The 18,725-nt window shown below is 41.6% G+C and overlaps 1 protein-coding gene across 3 annotated transcripts in view; it reads left to right on the forward strand.

Annotated features, from left to right (window-relative positions):
- The first annotated feature begins 1,125 nt into the window (after positions 1-1,125).
- FBXL7 (F-box and leucine rich repeat protein 7) overlaps positions 1,126-18,725 on the forward strand; it is a 130,456-nt gene continuing 112,856 nt past the window's right edge. The window contains exon 1 of one of the 3 annotated variants that reach the window (XM_085311992.1): positions 1,126-1,482. In XM_085311992.1, the coding sequence (XP_085168118.1) occupies positions 1,446-1,482 (37 nt within the window). In that variant the 5' untranslated portion in view covers positions 1,126-1,445. The remainder of the gene's footprint in view (positions 1,483-18,725) is intronic. The other 2 variants (XR_014896711.1, XR_014896710.1) reach the window with 2 other exon arrangements.

Below are 18,725 nucleotides of genomic sequence, written 5' to 3' on the forward strand. Positions count from 1 at the left end.
CCTCATGCTTTAGAGACTTCCTTTGGAGTGCTGTCACTGTTGATGCTTTTGTGTCTGCACTTCCATGTGCTCTCTGTGTATTTAGACAAAGACATAACCTGCTGAAAACTACCTGTAGATGCAGTCATTGCCTAGTGCAATGTATTTAGGAAGATGGCCTTTTTGTTATACATGATTGTAGTGTATTGGAGGGAAAGCAGATCAACTTGGGATTTAAATCAAATCAGGATCGCAGCATTTATTTATTAATGACATGTAACTGACTGGCAATCAGTGAACTATATATTCAGGATCAGGATCAGCAGAAMAACAGATAAGCCACAACAGTAGATATTTGCAAAATATTAGCAAGCACTGACACATTTCTAAGTGCGCTTCTATGACTAATCTAGAAGAGTCCTAATTATGTGCACAGTGGAGTTACGGGCACAGGGCTCCCACCCCTCTTTGCGCACCTCCTGTAAGAGATGCGGGTGCTCTGGCTTTCAGGGTAAATTCTCCGCTCTGTCCTCACTGTGGGCTGCTGTTGGCCTAGTGATGGCGTCCCTTATGGTGTTAAATGTACTCCCACTTGCGTGGTTACAGGATGCTCCCTTAGATAGCGTGGGCAGTGGCATTTGAACCCCTGTCAGAGGTTTCTAGTCCTGTGCAGAGCCCTTAGCACGGCCAGTTGCCTCCTGCCATGCCCAGAACCCGGGCCAACCAGTGGGTGTCCAAGCCACCCGCCAGGTGAAGGGATAAGCAGCTGTTGGCTAAGAAAGCTGACTTAGATAAAAATCTTATCTCAAAACACTGACCCAAAGAACTAATTTGGAGGGTGTTAAGATTTTTTTTCTCCTTTTTTTCTTTCTTCTCCCATGAATCGATGAAAGCCAGGAGCGATCCTCGGTGACTGCAGACAGGCTACTGGCAAAGGCGAAAACGGAAAATGAGGTTTTTGTACGCTTTTCCCGCACCGCCGCGCCCAGTTTCTGGTGGCCGCCACGGGTCGGCCGGGGTCCGGGCCGGGCCGGGCCGGGCCGGCTGCGCGGCGCTGCGGGAGGCGGCGCCTGCCGCTAACAAAAGTGCGCGGCGCCGGGCGACTCCCCGCTTCGCTGCCCCCCGCGCACGGGCAACAAGTGGCCGCCGGCGGCTCCCCGCGGAGGAGGAGGCGGAGGAGGGGGGCGGAGCGGCGCGGAGGTGCGGCAGGACCGGCGCCCGGGGCCTGCCCGCCCGCCCGCTAGCGGATTACAGCTGGGGCCTCGCCGCGACGCTGCGTTTCCCCCCTCTCGCGTTTCTGGAGGCGGGAGGAGGCGGGAGGGAGGCGCCTCGGCCGCCCGCGGAGGCGCCGCGGAAGTCGCCGCGGGCATGGAGGAGTGAGGGCGCGGGGGCCGCCGGCGGCGCTGCCGCCGCGCTAGGGACGGTGCGCGCCGGCGCAGGGCGGCGGCGGGCATGAGGCGCGCAGCATGGGCGCCAACAACGGCAAGCAGTGCGGCAGCGACGGTGAGTGCGGGCCGGGCCGGGCCGGGCCGCGGCGGAGTGGGGGCGGCGGCCGCTGCGCGCGGTTCGGCCGCTTTGTGGCCGCGCGGGGCGGCGAGCGGCCGGCGCTGGCAGCCGCCCCCTTCCAGCGGCCTCGGGCACCGCGAGGTGGCGGCGCGGCTCGTGGCGCCCTTCGGGGCCGGGTCCGCGCTGCGCTCCGCGGGCATCAGCGCGGCCTGAAGCGCCGAGCCCGGGTAGCGGCTGCGACGGCTGCACCGCGCCTCCCGCGCGCCCTCTGCAACGCTGCTCGGGTTGTCTTTATGTGCGCGGATTCCTGCGCCGCGGTACGTGACCGCTTCCTGTCTGAGCAGGAAAAAAAGGAGTTGTAACTCCCTGCGCCTGAGCGTGCAGCGGGGAGCTAATGTTCTCCAGCTGTTCGCGTAGATCCTAGTCCTGCAATTTCGCTTCAGTGAAACTTCGCTGGGTTCGGTTTTAGATAYACGGGGCCTAGTTCGTTCTTGTGGAAACTTCTTAGTCTCGCTGGAGCTGCGTCGGGATGAGTTTGAGCTGCCTTGCCGCTGGTGCGAAGGACTGCTGGAGCAGTCAGCTGGTGGCAGGCAAACCCCTGGGGAGCACGGAAAGCTTGTCCTGGCTGCAGCTGCAGTGAAAGCGAGCTTCGCCCTGTCTTTGACTTCTGGTTGTCTTTGGTCTGCCTTGCCCTCGTAGTATTTGGAAGACTATGCAAGATTGCTGCCTTAATCACCTTTGTTTGATGGTTTGTGGGGGCAGAAGGAGAGATAGTCCCATGATCTGCTAGATTCTTTGGGAGTCTGGAAGGCAACTGCCAAAGAATACACCTCTCTCACATCCAAAGTATGCGTGGAGATTGGGAAAAGGGAAGGAAAAACACCACTTTTATACCAGAATCTGCAGCTCCTTTCATTTATTGCCAAATGAGTTCCGCCTTTGAAAAGAGTTCAAGAAGTCACACTCTCTAAGCTAAATATCTTCTCGTTGTCGTAGGGTTTAACTCTCTTCATGCCATTGCTAGAGTAATTTGTGTATAACTGAGCTGAGACTGAAAATTGTGATTACAAACTTCTTTGGATTTCCCCTTGCAGGGGAAACCCTAGTCTTCCCCCAGAGCTGGAAAGGTCAGTGTTTATAAAACTTCTGGTCATTTGCAGAAGTCATGTTGCTGAGAGGTGTTTAGCATGATGATGGGAAGCCATGGCTGCATCTTTGAGTGTTCTTATGCATTCAGAAGAATGCTTTCTCTAATTAATGTAAAATTTTTTTGGATGGGAATGATGAGTCCTGGCTCTTTTGCAGCCCTCTGCAAGCTGTTCCAGAGCTACTTTGTAGTAAATGTAAGGAAGAGAAGGATTGCTGCAACTAGGATATTCTTAACTAATCCACCTTTTTCCTCCCTCAGAGAGGAGTGGAGGTCAGGCCTTTGAGACTGCAGACTAGTTGTGGCACGTGTGGCAAATTAATTTTTACAGTGCAGAGCATTACCTGAGTCGAAATATAATAGGCAGAGTATTGCTAGAAAACCCCAAATCCCTAACACTTGTGGCCAAAACTTTTTTCAGTTTAGGTAATTTGTTCTATGCATCATTAACGTGCTGGTAGATCTGGCTTTCCTGGCAGCTTCTGTGTATCGTCWGTTATTGTGAAACTTAGACTTTTTGCTCGCCACTTTCTTTCCATGTGATGCAGAAGAGAACAAATCTAATGAAAAAGAAGCCTTTTTTTCATGAGGTACTTCGTATTCCCAGCTGGGGCTTTTGGTGCCTTTGGCATCTGAACTGCTGTGAAAAGTTGCTTTTAGCACGGTGTGATTATGATTCCCAGTGGGGAGGTAACATTGTCCATCTCTGAGAGAAAGTGCATCCAATTCTTGTATGATCTGAGAGCAACCCAAATGTCTGGGTTGAAGATCAGAGTGACGTTTGTTGTTAGGTAGGTAATTCTTAGCATTGGGTATTTTRTAGGCATTTCAATGTTGTAGTCCAGGATGCTGGTTTAGGGATGGAGGAATGTACTGCTGTTTAGGTAAATGTCTTGACTATTTTTATCTTAGTCACTGCTTGCTAGTGTCTTAAGTGAGATTTCAGAAAAGCAATTGAAAATAATTAAGATGTCTGTTGTTTGTTTGGCGTTCCCGTTGGCTGTAAAGCTAAAGAACACCAGGACTTTGCTGTCTGCCCAGGTTGCTTCTAACCTTCAAAGGTGAAGAGATGTGTTAGGGCAAAGATAACTCCTGTTCTGTGAGCCATTTCTGAAATACTAGATTATCTTTCACAATTGTATCTTACATGACTTACCATATTTTATTGCACTTACCAACACTGGACAGTGATTCAAAATTGACATATATTGATATATATAATTGACATACATGCTGCATATGTTTAAAAAAAGAAATCTCGTCAGCTAACCTGAGCATTTGTGACTACTCACATAAACTACTCTGAACATCCTTTTATTTTTGTCTGAGGTTTTAGTGAGAAGAATTGTATTGCAAAGCAACAGGTTGCCATGTTAAGATGAGCGGGAGAGTTAGATATTGAAGAGTTTAACCATAAGTGACTTTTAGTATCTAAATGAATAACTCTTGCCCTGATACACTTCTTCACTGTCTGCCCAAACAGCTTCCAATTTCAAAGGTGGAGCCCTGTGATGTTTGTATCTGTTTTTCACAAATTCAGTTCTGTAGGAAAGGCCAAAACTTGCTCTGAACCAAGCTCAGTGCCAACATAGTTGTTTCTCAGAATACTCGTGTGATGCAAATGGTGTATGAACAGAACTCTCTCTTTTTTTTTTTTTTCAAAAATACCCAAATTATAACTTAGCAAAATTATGTCTAGTGGAGTTTACCTGTTTTTTAAGAGTAAATTACTAAATGTAAGTTGATATTACTAGTCATAACTTTAAAGTATTTCTGTAAAGGACATGATTTGTGGAAGCATGTTTTCTTCCCCTTCTCCCCCCCCCAAAAAAAAATTGAACAAAAACCTTAAAGCTTGAGATTTCAGGCTTATCATAGTATGCAGTAGATACTGCTTTAAGTATTAAAGCTTAAAGTTGGTCTTTAAAAATGTGTTCCAGGAGTCATGTTTGAATAGTGCAGCTGAAGCTAATAGATTATTGAAGTGAGAAATCCATTTGATCGTGAAGTAGTTTTTCTAAGGTTTGCCCCTATTTAATGGAAATGTAGAGATACCGTAGCAACAGTGCTTATTGTTGTTCTTCACTTTCTTGTCTTAAGGGTAAGTTATTCACCTTTACGTCACTGATTTAAATCTTTTCTTGGACCTTAAATAAGAAGAGGCATACTTAGCTCATGGCTGACAGCAGAAGGAGCAGCACTTTGTTGTAGAAGCTGTTAAATTTTTTTTGTTTTTGGTTCAAGTATCCCAGTCAGAATATATTTCAGGAGAAAATTACAGCTGAATAGATAACAGACACAGCTCATCTTACAGATGAGTCTGAATTGAGGTGCATCAGCCTTTAACTGTTGCTGACTTCATTAGGCTCCTTAAACAGTTCTGTGTCAGGTCTGTGCAGAACAATTTCGTGTTTGCTTGCTGTGGATCTAGAGTGGAGGCTGGTTATGGGGCCTGTTGTAGGAGTGAGGAGCAGCAAAATCTCCCTTCTTTCTTTGGAAAAAGATGACTGAACCATGTCCCTCTTACCAAGTGAGAAATTTTTGCATCCAAAAAGGGGAGGGGAAGGACTACAAAATCTTTGCTTTCTGTTTTGTAAGGAGCTTGGTGCTGGGACATGAGCCAGAAGAGCAATCTGTATCATTACAAAAGGGAACTGTGGCATTTAGGTGGAATAGCTGTTTTGCAAAATAACTTTTCAGCACTTGTCTTGCTGCCCCAAATGGCTTATTACTAAATTGAGAGATTTAGGAACCAGTCAAATTTGAGAGTAATTATATGATGTTTCAACATTTTTGACAATGAACAATGTTTAAGTATTATGTAGGAATAGCTTTTCAATTAGACARTTGCCTCGATTGCTGCAGTTATTCATGCAATTTCTTTTGGATGCCTTGTGCCCTTTCTCTTTCTAGAGGCCTATCTAGAGATGACCTGCTGCAGTGTGCGGCAGCTCTGGTTGCTCTGCCAAAAGGCACCATGAGAGACTTGGCATGGCAGGGGGGCCTGGTGCTGTGGAGAGAGAGAATGGCAAGAAGAAATGAGATAAATGGCAGCTTAGGCAGGGAGATCAGCATTTCCTCTGAATTTAAAGCCTTGCTAACAAACTGTAGTTTTGCTTCTTGGATCAAATTATTTAAATTTGGAAGATTTAAACAGAAGCTCTTTTGTCATAATTTTAACCCAATTCTGACTTTAAAAATAGTTCTTTCTTCTCTACCTTCTCCAAAATTTTTTTGTGGTACTTTTCCATTTGCACATCACTTGGATGGTGGAGAATTCCTCTGTAGATTTAAGTGTCCTGCTAGTATAAATGCCAGTCCAGAAACCTGGCTGTATTGCAAGATACAGCTGCAAAGCAGGGACAATGTGTTTGTGTGAAGGTGGCTTTAATTATGATGTAGTGTGAGCTAGGGCATGGTGACTGAAGCTTTTAGGAATTACATTGATAGGCAGCATGCAGCACTGTGGCAAAATAGGTCTATCTGTGTTCATTTTGGAGTACATTACTCTTAAATTCCTCTCTTCAGGAGAGGAAGATAGTTAACTCTGTTTTACAGACTTAAGATTTCATATGTCCTTTCTTGAAGATGTCTTCAGACACATTAATTACTTGTGAATGATGGCTTTGATTTCAAGTTTGATCTCTCAAGTAGGTGATAGTATGTGTCCAGATACATGAGATGCTGTGTACAGAAATCTTTTACTTCCAAAATTCTGTTTTTCATGACCTGTAGGGCTTGCTCCTAATAGGATTTGTTTCCCCACAAACTGGTGGTACATTAACTTCCCTAGCAGTGTTTGTCAGGTCTGAAACGCAGTTTAAGGTGGTAGCCTTGCACTAAAGCAAATGACTAGTGTTAGTGGTGGGTAGGCTATTTTATTTAAATAGTCAGTCTTGATACTATTAARTGATGCTGGTTATCTGTATAGCCTTACAGGGTGTTTATTGAGGCTAAAGCAAAGGGAAAAGGCAGTAAATTAGCTTTCATTGAATTCTTTGGTTACAGTTGTGAAGCCTGTTTTGAGGTATAGTCTTCTGTAGGGCTTCACATCTTTGAAAGCCAGAACAGTTTTTCGTGGTAGTATTTTATTTATTTATTTATTTATTTTCCTTTCTTGCCTGTGATTCCTAGAATCAAGTGAAGGGTCTTGTGAAGGTAGGTGCTGAATGACTCTATGCTGTGCAGCTCACTACCACTTTGTTTGCTTTATACACTGTGTTTWTGCGTTAATATCTGGTGTTATACGTGAGGTTTAGCATATAGCCTTTTCTTGCTTGCTATTCTGATCTTTCYTGGATTCTGGTCCTGATTTGGCTAGTCCCCTCTCTTACATCCCCCAACGTATAATTGCTGTGACTGAACTGTAGCACCTTCCATAAATAAATACTGAAATGTTATGATGCCACTTGGTGGTACTTTGTGTGTTGTGCTTAATTGTGTTATGTTCTGTTTTCTCGTGCTTGGCCAGCAGTGATGTTGTGTTTTACCCATAGCTGTATTTCACTGCTGGGTGCAGGGAATAAGAGTTGTTGTCTCTTAACAGCAAGATTTGGGCAAGAAAGATGGCAAAACTTGAAATGCTAGTCCTTTAAGCGATGTTGATATTAAAAGTGAACTTGCAGAACTTGTGCTCTGACAGTGGCCAACTGCTGCTGATCAAGAGTAACCTTCATAAACTCTGCTTGTGAGATATATATTTATTTTTTTTTAAACATGACTTTCAACTGAGCGATGCAAACGGATTGTGTGTGTATGTTTACTCAATTTGTCTCCAAAAAGTAAATTTATTCTAGGCTCTGTGCTTGTATTGCTTGTTATTGTTTGGATCATGTGGGTGGTGGGGTGGAGTAGGGAGAGGCCTGGATATGGCAGTGAACTGAGCTGCTTCCAGTGCTGCTTGCAGTTTCCTGGAATGCAGTATTTGGTTTCTTAAAGTGAATGGCCTGTGTATATGCCTGTATGCATACGCATGTGTGTGCCCCTGCACATGAAAAAGTGTGTGTGTGTGTGTATGTATATATATGTATACAAAGTGTCTTAGATTTAGGCTTTATCTGTAGCTTTCTAGAAAATTAGTGGTTTGCATGTTATCACGGTACTTTTTTTCATAAAAGGTTACTGGAGGAAGGTAGGGTTTTATTATTTCTTTGCAGATTTGAAGTAACTCACTGTATTCCAAGGATTGTCTTTATCTTAGACGGTCCTTTCAGCCAAGTGAAAAAGTAACTGGATGCTATTCCTTTTGTGCATTTTCAAACAAATTGCCAGCTGGGTGCCATGCAGTGGCCTGAGTAAACTTCAGTGCTGGTGGTGTGTGAAATGGGAAGGCATCAATGGATCCCTCTCAGCAGAGATGGTGGAAATCTAGCCCTGGAAAAGATTGGGCCTTCTTTCACRCCACATGTGAGGAAGTAAATGAGATTGCTTAGGTAACTTTCCTTAACAGAAATGGTATTTTTGTAGTCTTAAAAATGTCCTTCCACCAAACTGGACTTCATAAAATCCAAATTGAAATTGATACTGCATCATTGTGACAAACATCAACATTCATTCAAGATTGGCTGAATGGGTTGAAGTCTAGCATTAAATTGCCATGCTAAAGATCTCCACAGATAACTTAGTTTTTTGGTGTTTTCAATCCTTTGGCTACTTCTGGATTCCTTGCTTCTACTAACAATTCCTAACTAGGAATTGGTTTGGCTCTTTGTGGGGTCTTGTTTGTGTTAGGAAGGTGATTGGCAGAAGGAAATAGATGACATTTAAAGGCTGAAATACACAAATGGTTTATGTCTGCTCTTTGGTTTGGTTGTTAGTCAGCTATGCCTCTATTTTTTAATATAGAATGTGTGCTTTRCTAAATTAGGGCAACTATTTCCTTAAGGAGCAACGAGCTTGGAAACTTAAAAAATGGGTAGTGGGTGTCATTAAAACATATTCCTTGTCCATGAGAAATATAAGCAACTAGTTTATTCCAAGAATTTGTATGTGCAAGCTTGTGACTTGATAGGCATGCCCTGAGACTGTTCATCTGAACAGCGTTTGCATTGAGTACTAGTTGAGTGTTGCTGTAGCCAAACTCAGGGAAAAGCTCTTAGTTACGTCTGACTGTATCCCTCACTTAAGTTTCAAGGCTACCTGTCTCCTTTAGTATAGACAATGTGTTATGGACAGTTTTAAACACAAGACCTTCTTGGAAGATCTGAAGCATAGAGAACTGCTGTTATTTTGATGCTGTATGCTGCATGTCATTGGAGAAACCCCTGTTATCCTGGCTTGCAGCTCTTACGTGCCTGCTGCTGTGGTGACTGGATGTGTGAATGGCTGTTTGTGCACAAGGAGACTTCAGTAGAGACTCTAGCTGTTCCTCTCAAAAGATTTTGAGTAAGATCAGTGTATTGATTAAAAGTAAGATTATTCGCTCCAGAARGCTCTAAAGGAGCAGCAAGCAAGACTAAGTTGTACTGGCCAGAGAAATAATTTCAAATATTTTATCTAAGGAGGTGTGAAAAAGTGCTGCTGTGCTTGTGTTGTATAGACTGGAGAAAAGCCTGGAATGTGCACATTTTGTCCTTAAATGCTTTTTTGACTTCTATTTTAAACAAGTAAACGAGGAGAAATTTGCTGGCTACTCTTCCTGATAACCCTGTTAGTCCTGCCAAGTTGAAACCTGTTATTCCCATGTGAACCGATGTTTAACACACGTCTATATTTAAGCTGGATAATTACTGCAGGGATGAGATTGGGAATCCTTTTTCTTCTGAAGCTCAACAGAACTGTTTTCAGCAGACTCAGCCCCAGATTTTATGTGCATAGGCTCTGAAATGGAAGAATCTACAGTGACATGTTGGATATTGCTCTGATTTAAGCAGTTTTTTTGCTCTGTCTTGAGGGTTTGTCTTAACACATCTGTTCTCAGGACTGAAATATGAAAATACATAGCAGGTAAAGGAAGTAAAGGCATTCAGGAATGATAACATAGTAAATCTTTTGAGTGGAAGAGTCATGTAGTTAGACTTCTGTTGTCCTGATGTCCTTGCTTTAGTAATGTACATGTTAATAGAGTACTTAATTTGAGCTATGTATTCCAAGCAATTAATGGCATACTGTAGTAGTAAATTGTAATGGACCCTTCTGGAGTAAAGGGAGAAATGGGAAGTTCTTYCATGCTTGTGTTTCGAATCAGGAAATTTCTGTCTACAATACATAAATTTGTCATTTTAACATCTTAAATCACACAACATTTTTCTTTCTTGGAGATTTGTGTACAAGTGTGTATAATAGCTGAAGGACTACTAAAATCTTCTCAAACGATGTACTAACTTGGAGGACAGTGTTGTAATCATCTTCTCAGTGGACCTATTCTAGAAATTATCTCCCTTACTTTCCTTTGTTGTTTCTGGAAGAATGTGAATGAAATTTGCAGATGATGATGTGAAAGGAGCAGTTATTAGGTCAGCTGTCTTCTGAAAAGTTTGGGAGAAATTGGAAATACTAGCACGACAGCATTGAGAATTAGTTAGGAAAAAAAACTTTTTGATCAGAAGTCAAATAGGCTTATGTGACAGGAAAATGAGACTCTGGATTAAGCTAGTTGTCATGTTACAAGTGTAATCTTGTCAGTTTGTGGGACGCCCTGAATTTTAGCACTTGTATGCCTGCAGGTGTTATGGAGAAACAAGTCATCTATTTAAAGCTTTGGTGCTACTTTGATATCATGTTTCACACAATTTTCTTTATATAAAAGTGCAATATTGGATTGAAGGATTTATTTTTCTTAAAACCGTGTTAAAATTCCTTAAAGAACAGGTATTTCAATTAAATTCTATCCTTGTAAATCTATTGTGGGAGTTGATCAACAGCAATTGCATATATCTGAGAGTTTACTTAGAGTGCTCATGAGCTCCTAGCATGAAACATGTTGGTTTTGTCACAGCACAGTGACGGTAGTACTTGATCTAACTCATACAGGAGTGTAAGGCAAAAGGCAACAGCTGGTCTCCAATGGAAGTACTGAGCAAATGATCTTTTCTGTAGTACCTAGCAAAATACATTTCTACTCTCATTATATTTGCCTTTTCTCTGACAGTTTATAAGAAAGTTGCTTGTGGCATCAACTTAATTCTCCCTCTTCCTCCCAAACTAAGATGATGGAAATAATAAGCTATTGCTGAAATACATGGTGAAAATTGTTGATATACTACGACTTGTGCTTCTAGAATTTTTGGAACCTTAGGATCTACTAAGAGAGGTATAAATAAAAGCCTTGGAGCAGAGGTGTTTCAACTCCAGTTAGTCATGCTAGTTGATACTAACAATATGGTTTTATATGTCAAGAAGATCTAGTAGCTGAAGGCCCTAATCTTTTTTTAGCAGGCTCTTGAACATAGATGCTGTTACTGCAAGGCCTCTGACCGAGGAATCGTGTCCTCACTCTAGAGTACTAGACTGCTAGTGGAGCTGTGTACAGGCAGTAAAACTTCATTAGGGCATTTTTTAGTCAACTCCTAGCCATATCTTGATGTGTACTTCAGAGCCTGAAAGTATACAGAGTAACAGAATTGCTGAGGATGGAAGGGACCTCTGGAGACTGCCTAGTCCAACCCCCTTTCTCGAAGCAGAGTCAACTAGAGCAGGTTGCTCAGGACTTTGTCCAGTCAGGTTTTGAGCATCTGCAAGGATGGAAACTGCACAGTCTCTCTGGGCAACCTGTTACAGTGTTCAATCACTTTCAGTAAAAACAGCTTTCTTGTGTTTAAGTGGAACTTCTTGTATTACAATTGTTGCTTCTTGTCCTGTCACTGGATATCACTGATGAGTCTGGTTCTGTAGTCATGACTCCTTCCCATCAGGTATTTATACACTTCAATAAGATACCCCCTGAGCCTTTTCCAGGCTGAACCATCCCAGCTCTCAGCCTCTCCTCACATGTCAGATGCTCTAATCCCTTAATCACCTTTGTGGCACTTTGCTGAGATTTCTCTAATGTGTCCATGTTTCTCTTGTACTAGTTTGCCCAGATCTGGGCACAGCACTCCAGATATGAACTCAGTAGGGCTGAGTAAAGGGGAAAGAAACTTTCCTTGACCTGCTTGCAGCACTCTTCCTAATGCAGCCTAGGATGCTGTTAGCTTTCTTTGCTGCAAAGGTACTTTGCTGGCTCATGTTCAACTCCTTGTCTACCAGGGCCCCCAGGTCTTTTTTGCAGAGCTGCTTTCCAGTCAGTTGGCCCTCAGCCTGTACTAATGCAAGGGGTTATTTCTCCCCAGGTGCAGGACTTGGCATTTCCTTTTGAACTAATTTCAGGAGATTCTTGTCACTTCTCCACTTCTCCAGCTTGTTGAGGTTCCTGTGAATGGCAGCACAGCTCTCTGGTGTATCAGCTACTCTCCCAGTTTTGTGTCATCTGCAGATGATCCACTTTCCCAGGGAAATGGAGCTGACCAGCCTGTAGTTCTTTAGATCCTCATTCCCGACCTTCTGAAGATAATGATGACGCTTACTTTTTCCAGTTCTCATGCCCCTCTCCCAGTTGCCACACCCTTTCAAAAATAGAGTGGTCTCACATTGACATTGGCCAGTGCCCTCAGCACTTGGGGATGCATCTCATTAGATCTCATGGACCTGTGTGTGTCCAGTTTGTTTACATGTTCCCTAACCTGGTCCTTGTCTACTTCAGCTGGTTGCTTACATTTGTGAAAGGTGCTACCTGACTTTCAAAAGCAGTAGAGTTCAAGTGTAGCAGATTCTGGCAAATGTTAAGGCTGACTTGAAGCAATGGAGTATCTGTAAACATGCTCCTTAAATTTGTGTCTACAGGAGGCTTGGAGTTTCTTCATTTGTAACTTACTTTTACCCTATATTATTAAGAAAAAGTGTCTTCCTCTCCACTGTTTAAAGAAATTCACTATTCCTGAATGATTACGTTTTCTGCAGTCAGAGAACAGTTAAAATAGAAGAATTTTTGTAAGAGCTGGGATATTAGTTTTTGAGTCTGGTTGTTTTGTTGCTGTTTCTGACCATAAATGGTCATTTGTTTTTTATGAAAATATTCTTTGAGTGAATTTTGCTCATTTCAGAAAGAAATGCTAGCACAGGATCACATTTTGCTGTCCTAGAAAATAAAGATAATTGCTTTAGTTAATGAAGTGGTTATTTTTGTATTAGACATGGAAGGAAATTTTTTCTGAAGTTTCCAAGTAGATGTAGTCATGACTTCATCAATTTGTGATTTAAAAACACTGGAAAGTAACCCATATTCTGCTGGAGTAAAGACTTGATTCTTTCTGTGTATTTTTTTCTAGAATTGGATCAAAAAGCATTTAAATCCCTCACTAAATTACAGTGCCAGGTGTAGGTTAACAGTCAAGTTTAGAAGAAGCAGCCTGTTTTCTGTAATGTTAAACTTATGAAATGTATTTGTCTTTAGTTTTAAGCTGAAGATGCTAAACTGAGAAGGATCTTCTGGAGCTTTAATCACCAAAAATTAGCCATGCCCTCTGGTATTTTTTTTCGTTTTTGTTTTTTTGTTTTTAGAAGTAAACTCATGCAGAACAAAAAGATTTTTATGTATTGCTGCGTGTTATATTACTTGGGCACTGGAGCTTATTTTGCTTTTGATACCAAAATGCTACCTTTAGGTTTAACTCACCTTAAAGTATTATCGGTTCCTTGAACAGCTCTTCTGTATGAGAAGGAAGGTGACTTCTCAGTAAGATGGAAGGATCAGTGCCCTGTGCCACTATCAGGTCTATGAAAGACATTGAGGCCAGAACTACATCCACAGTGCCTGAATTAAAACGTTCAGACGTGAAAAATGTTACCTAAAGTATTCCTAAAAATCTTTCAAAACAGGTTTTCTTTCAGTGTATATGTACAGAGTATGCAGTGTAGTCTGGTATGAAGTTTTCATTGGCAGTCATTAGGCATGGTCAAAATATTTTGCTTATGCCTTCATTTCTCTTGGGTAATTATTGCATTTATTCCCTTATGGATGTACCTTTTGTTACACTGTATGGTGGTCTTTATGGAGGAACATGAATCCTTGGTGTAGGTATTTTTCTTTTGCCAGGAAATGCTGGAACAAAGGGGAAAAATGCAAAACTTCCTTGCCCTCAAAGAGTTGTTAACCTGTTCTGTTTTGGCTCTGGTTTCTCCGTGCTTCATACAAGCAGACTTTTTCTCCTATCTGAGGAATTACCAGACTGTGAATGGGCCTGCAGGTTTTGGTCAAGTATTCGCACAAGGATTGGAAGTAAGCCGAATGATTCCTTTCTGCTGCTTTGTCCAGAAATGTATTGATTGTAAGTAGTGAGCTTTAACATAGGGCTTTGATGATGATTTTTATTTCTCACTGTGAAAGTACATGGTATGTCGAGTTGTATTTCTCCAAGAGCTGAACTGGTAACACTGTCCAGCATCTTTAAACCAAACCTGTGTTTCTCTGGTTGGTGGGTCAGCTAACAAGGTGGATGCAAGACACCGTACTGCTTACCGTTTTTGAGCACAGGAAGAGTGTTGGCAGCAGAAGTCGGGCAAAAGAGAATGTCGCAGACTTGCTGAGTTTCCTGCCTTCGTTTTGCCAAGCCTCGTTTTCTGGAGAAAATACATGCCCTTCTGAGAATAAGCTCTTCCCCCGTCCCTCCCCCCCCAGTCGACTACTGAAGTCTAGGGTTTCTTAATTAAGTCTCTACATGAGCAACGACATTCCTAGAAAGTGAAGCTAAACTTCCAGAGGATTAGACTCTAAACCAGAGCAAGTCTAGTCAGACACAGGAGCCTTTCAAGTAGGGGTGTCTGCTCTTGGGACCTGTGCAGTTTGGTGTTTTTTAAACACTGATTAATCATATCCTTGTTTTCTTCAATTTTCTTCCTAATGGATGTATCATCAGCACTTAACTGAAAGGAGTGTGGTASGCTTAAAAAAAGAAAAAACACCTTATTTCTGTGAGCCTTATTTTTATCTGGCTTGTTTTTATCACTAGCTTTCCATGGTTTTGAGTAAACATGGGTGAAGTTATAGACAAATTGTGAAGGATTCTGAGTATTTAGGAGGTGTTTTCAAACCAAGGCCAAATCTCTAACTCTGCACGTGAGGAGAAGAATCCTTGTTCATTTTTTCTTTAACCTTGTAGATGCTGGCTTATCTCTGCAAGCAGAGAGTGGCTGAAATCCTAGTATAATCTGTAGCACTCTTTTTTTCCCCGTTTTTTTTTTTTACGATGTTAGGTGAGCAAATCCTGTATTTATCAAGGGCCAAAAGTGGTGAAACTTGGCTAGTGGACAGCCCTATGAGGGGAATCTTCAAGTCTGCTGACCTGTATCCAAAAGTGGCTGTCAAGACCTTATACCTTGAGGTAAAGTTTTTCAGTAAATAGCATACTTCAGAAATAAAGCGCTTAGCCCCAAGCCGCTCTAACAGATATGCTGCATGAGGCTCACTCCTTGGGATGCAGTGATCCAACCCTGTAGTCCAAGGTGGCTGATGAAGAAACCTGTTGTATGTACCTGGGAAGGGCAGGAAGGGAAAAAGGTGTTTTGGGGTTCTGCAGTCTTTTGCACAAATCCTTAACTCATAGGCAGCATGACCACACTTAAACAAGTATGCTTTTTCTTCCCTCAGGCTTGTGTGGCAAATCTTCTGGTCATCCTGGTAACCTGTAGCCATATTGGTGATACAGGATGATCTGTTTGATAGCTCAAASATGTTTAAAAATGTGTGTTTTTAAAACAACAACAAAACCCTCAGGATTATTGTTAATTTGTAACCTACTTTAAGTTAGCACACCCTCCAGAAAGTGTATGCGAACAGTGTAATGCTGCTCTGTGACACCTTTGCACTCAGCCTCTTCCAGCTGTCCCTCAGTTGGACTCAACCTTTTCCACCTGTCCCTCCTCAGCTCCTTTTATTCTCTCTAGAGCTTTACTTTTTTTTTCCTGCAGGAGGAAAAAGCATGAATCTTTACTTCTTCCACTGTTCTTATGGAGTGCTGTAACTTACCTGGATGGGAATCGATCTGTCTCCTTCTGTTCAGGTCACATTCTGTAGTGTCTAACAAAGATTTTATAAGCAAGGAGAAGTGCTGCTGTCTCATTGTCCTAGGTTTGGAAGCGTGTTACCAATAAAATCATCAATCTATTTGGCTAGTGAAGAATCTAGTGAACTGTGATGTTCCTGGATTTAACTCTATGTGTATTTGGAGCAAAGGCAGTTGTAGTACATCAGCAAATGATGTCAAGTGTTATCTCTGCTATGCTGTGGTACAGCAATATTGAAGCTGAATTTGCCTCAGTTTTAAGAGAGGGATTACATCCTATGGTATGGCTGAGCTGGTTGTCTCTGGACAAGAGTTGCTACTTATTTTAAAATAAGGACTTAACACTTTTAAAATCCATCCTTCATCATAGAGCTATGAAAAATTACGGAAGRCCTTACTATGCTAATTCTTAGATCCAGGCTCCGAGTTTGTCAGACAGATGAAGTCCTGTCTTACTGATACTAAAGCTGTAGTATGACTAATGTGGTCTTTGAAACTGTGTTACAGAGAAAGAAATAGCTGAAGAACAAAATTGTTTAGGAAACTGACCGTTCTTAAAAATTAAAGAGTTCTCTAAAGTCAATGCATATATTGCAGCAGATGTTGCCCATTTACAACATATGTTGTTATTCATGTTCTGGCTTTTTAGCTTAATGGTGCAGTGTATTTATAAGAAATTGCGTTCACAGCTTGCTTCTCACACTTTTTTTTTTCTTACTGTATACAGTAAGCTAATGGAAGACAAGCTTCTAAAATTCAAGCTCTTGAATTCCAATAAGAATACTCAAAGTGGTTTTAAGTCTAGTTCTAGTAAAATGACTTTGAAGATTTAAGTCTGAGAATCTGACTTTCAGTGTTCCGTGATCATCTTTGACTTCTCTGATCTAAAATGGGCGGCTCACCTTTGAAATATTTCAGATAGAATAGATCTGTATTGCTATTTTTTTTGATTAAAATGGAGTAATGTTCAGATAGGAACAGTCAAATATAAGATGTCTGTCTTAAAAAAAATAAACAAACAAAACCTACCCCCCCCCCCCAAAAAAAAAAAAAAAAAGAGTGAGTGAGCACAAGTTATGGGGGAAGGAGATGTGCTAGGGAGGCTGGAAAATGGGCGGACTGCATGTTACGTGAGACAGTCTATCCCATGTCAGGTATACAGGAGAATCATTAAATCCTGGCCATCTTCTCAGATGCATCAGCTGARTCCTGATAATTCTGATTGACAGCAGACCAATAACTAATTAATTGCATTTTTCATAACCAGTTTACCTTAATATTTTCATAGCAGGAAAGAGAAATGCATGCCTGTATTTTTTTGATGTGAGACTCAAAGGAAGTGTAGAAAAATCTGTAGAAAATTCTTCAACAGATGCATCTTTCCTTGTCTCTGGGTTTTGCATAGATGCTCCTATCTCCACTGTGTTGTGTGTGCTTGTTTTTTGAACAAGTTTTTGTTTTTTGTTTTGTTTTTTGCACAGGGGGAACATCTTTGGCAGTAGCCTTAGACAGCTCTAGTCTTTCAGCATTCTTTTTATATAGTGTTATCCTCTTTGGAAAGTCGGAAGTTCAAAATTAATTCATCAGTGTAGTGTGTTCCTTGCTTGCTTGTGACAGGGCTGAGATAAGAAACCAGATGCAACAGACCGGGTATTCCGTGGTGCCTTTTTTGGTGGCATAGATGCTCGGTGATGGAGGAAATGGACATGCTAAATGTAATTCTATAATGTGGAGCTATGCCACTGTAGCTTTTGTAATCTTAAACAATTTTGTTCTCCTCTTGCTTTTAGTAAGGACTCTTCCTCTTTCCCAAGAATTAGAGAAAGCTAGAGCAACTCAATGTTATCTTTTCTATTTTGCTTTGGTCATAGTCCGGTTGACCTCAGGGATCTGGCATGTCAGGCAGTCCTTAAATGTTTCTGTACAAATTTGAGAAAGTATCACTGATTTCATTTTCTTGAAGATTGATTCTTTGCAATAGATGTAAGAAAACTCTCCCCTGAAAAAGAGGTATCAATGATGGGTAAATTGGCAACTGTTCCTATGAATTGTTCAGTAGTTGCTTTGCTACTTAAAGGAAGACTTATTCTGAAGTTAAGTTGCATTATTTTATGATAACATTGTACGGATAGATATGTAATTTAGAAAGCAGTAACACAAAAGCTTTCAAAGGTATTAAAAAAAACAACCCGCCTCCCCCAAATTCAATTACTTCCTGTGCTATCTGCTGTATGAATGCTGCAAAGCTCTGGGAAAATATTGGAGAAGTTAAGAAAGGTAGGGCTTTAAAAAAAAAAAAAAAAATTAAAAAAAAAAAAAAAAAAAAAAAAAAAAAAAAAAAAAAAAAAAGAAGAAGGATCCATCCAGAGGCTATTTGAGGATTTGGGGCTTGTATTTTGAGGTTAAATGTGGTATTGCTCCTTCAACACTTGTCTCTCAAATTGTCTCTTCAGCTGAAAGCAAAATGAGTTAGTCTGGCTTCACGCCACTGTATTTCAAGAGCTGAACATGACTGGTTATATCTGCTTCTCAGATCCTTGGACTCTCAGTTAATTTGGTTGCGTGCTGCCCTTTTGTGAAGTCTGACAATGGTTTGTCACAGTTCAGTGACTGTCTGTGAAGTAAATAGTCTCAGGTTTGCTCCTACTGGCAGATTGTTGGCTGAGTGCAAGCACTGCTTATGACTCTTTGCAGCTCAGATAGTTGTGGGTTTTTTTTCCCCCCTCTGCTGGTGTAGTTAAGGCTGTTTTGAAGATGATTAATATCCTGATGTAGTACGCCTGAATTACCCTCCCAGTGGTTAAGAAGCTGTCCTTACCTTGCTTAATGGTGTCATCATCTTCTGAGAGGAGCATGAGTATTTCTCTTCTGGTGCATAGTTGAAGTGTGGGAGAGTGGGCACTGTGACTGCTTGTTTTGTTTTGAAAATGCTTCTTGGGATCCAKACAAAAAGTAATGTCTGGAATATTTCTGTTTATTGTCTATGAGAGGCACAGGAAACAAAGGCCAACTGAATATAGCAGGCAGCATGCTTCTCTGAAGCAAAGGAAAATTGA

This window comes from Rhea americana, unplaced genomic scaffold (assembly GCF_003343005.1).
Source record: "Rhea americana isolate MKP2758 unplaced genomic scaffold, rheAme1 scaffold_353, whole genome shotgun sequence".
NCBI classification, from domain to species: Eukaryota; Metazoa; Chordata; class Aves; order Rheiformes; family Rheidae; genus Rhea; species Rhea americana.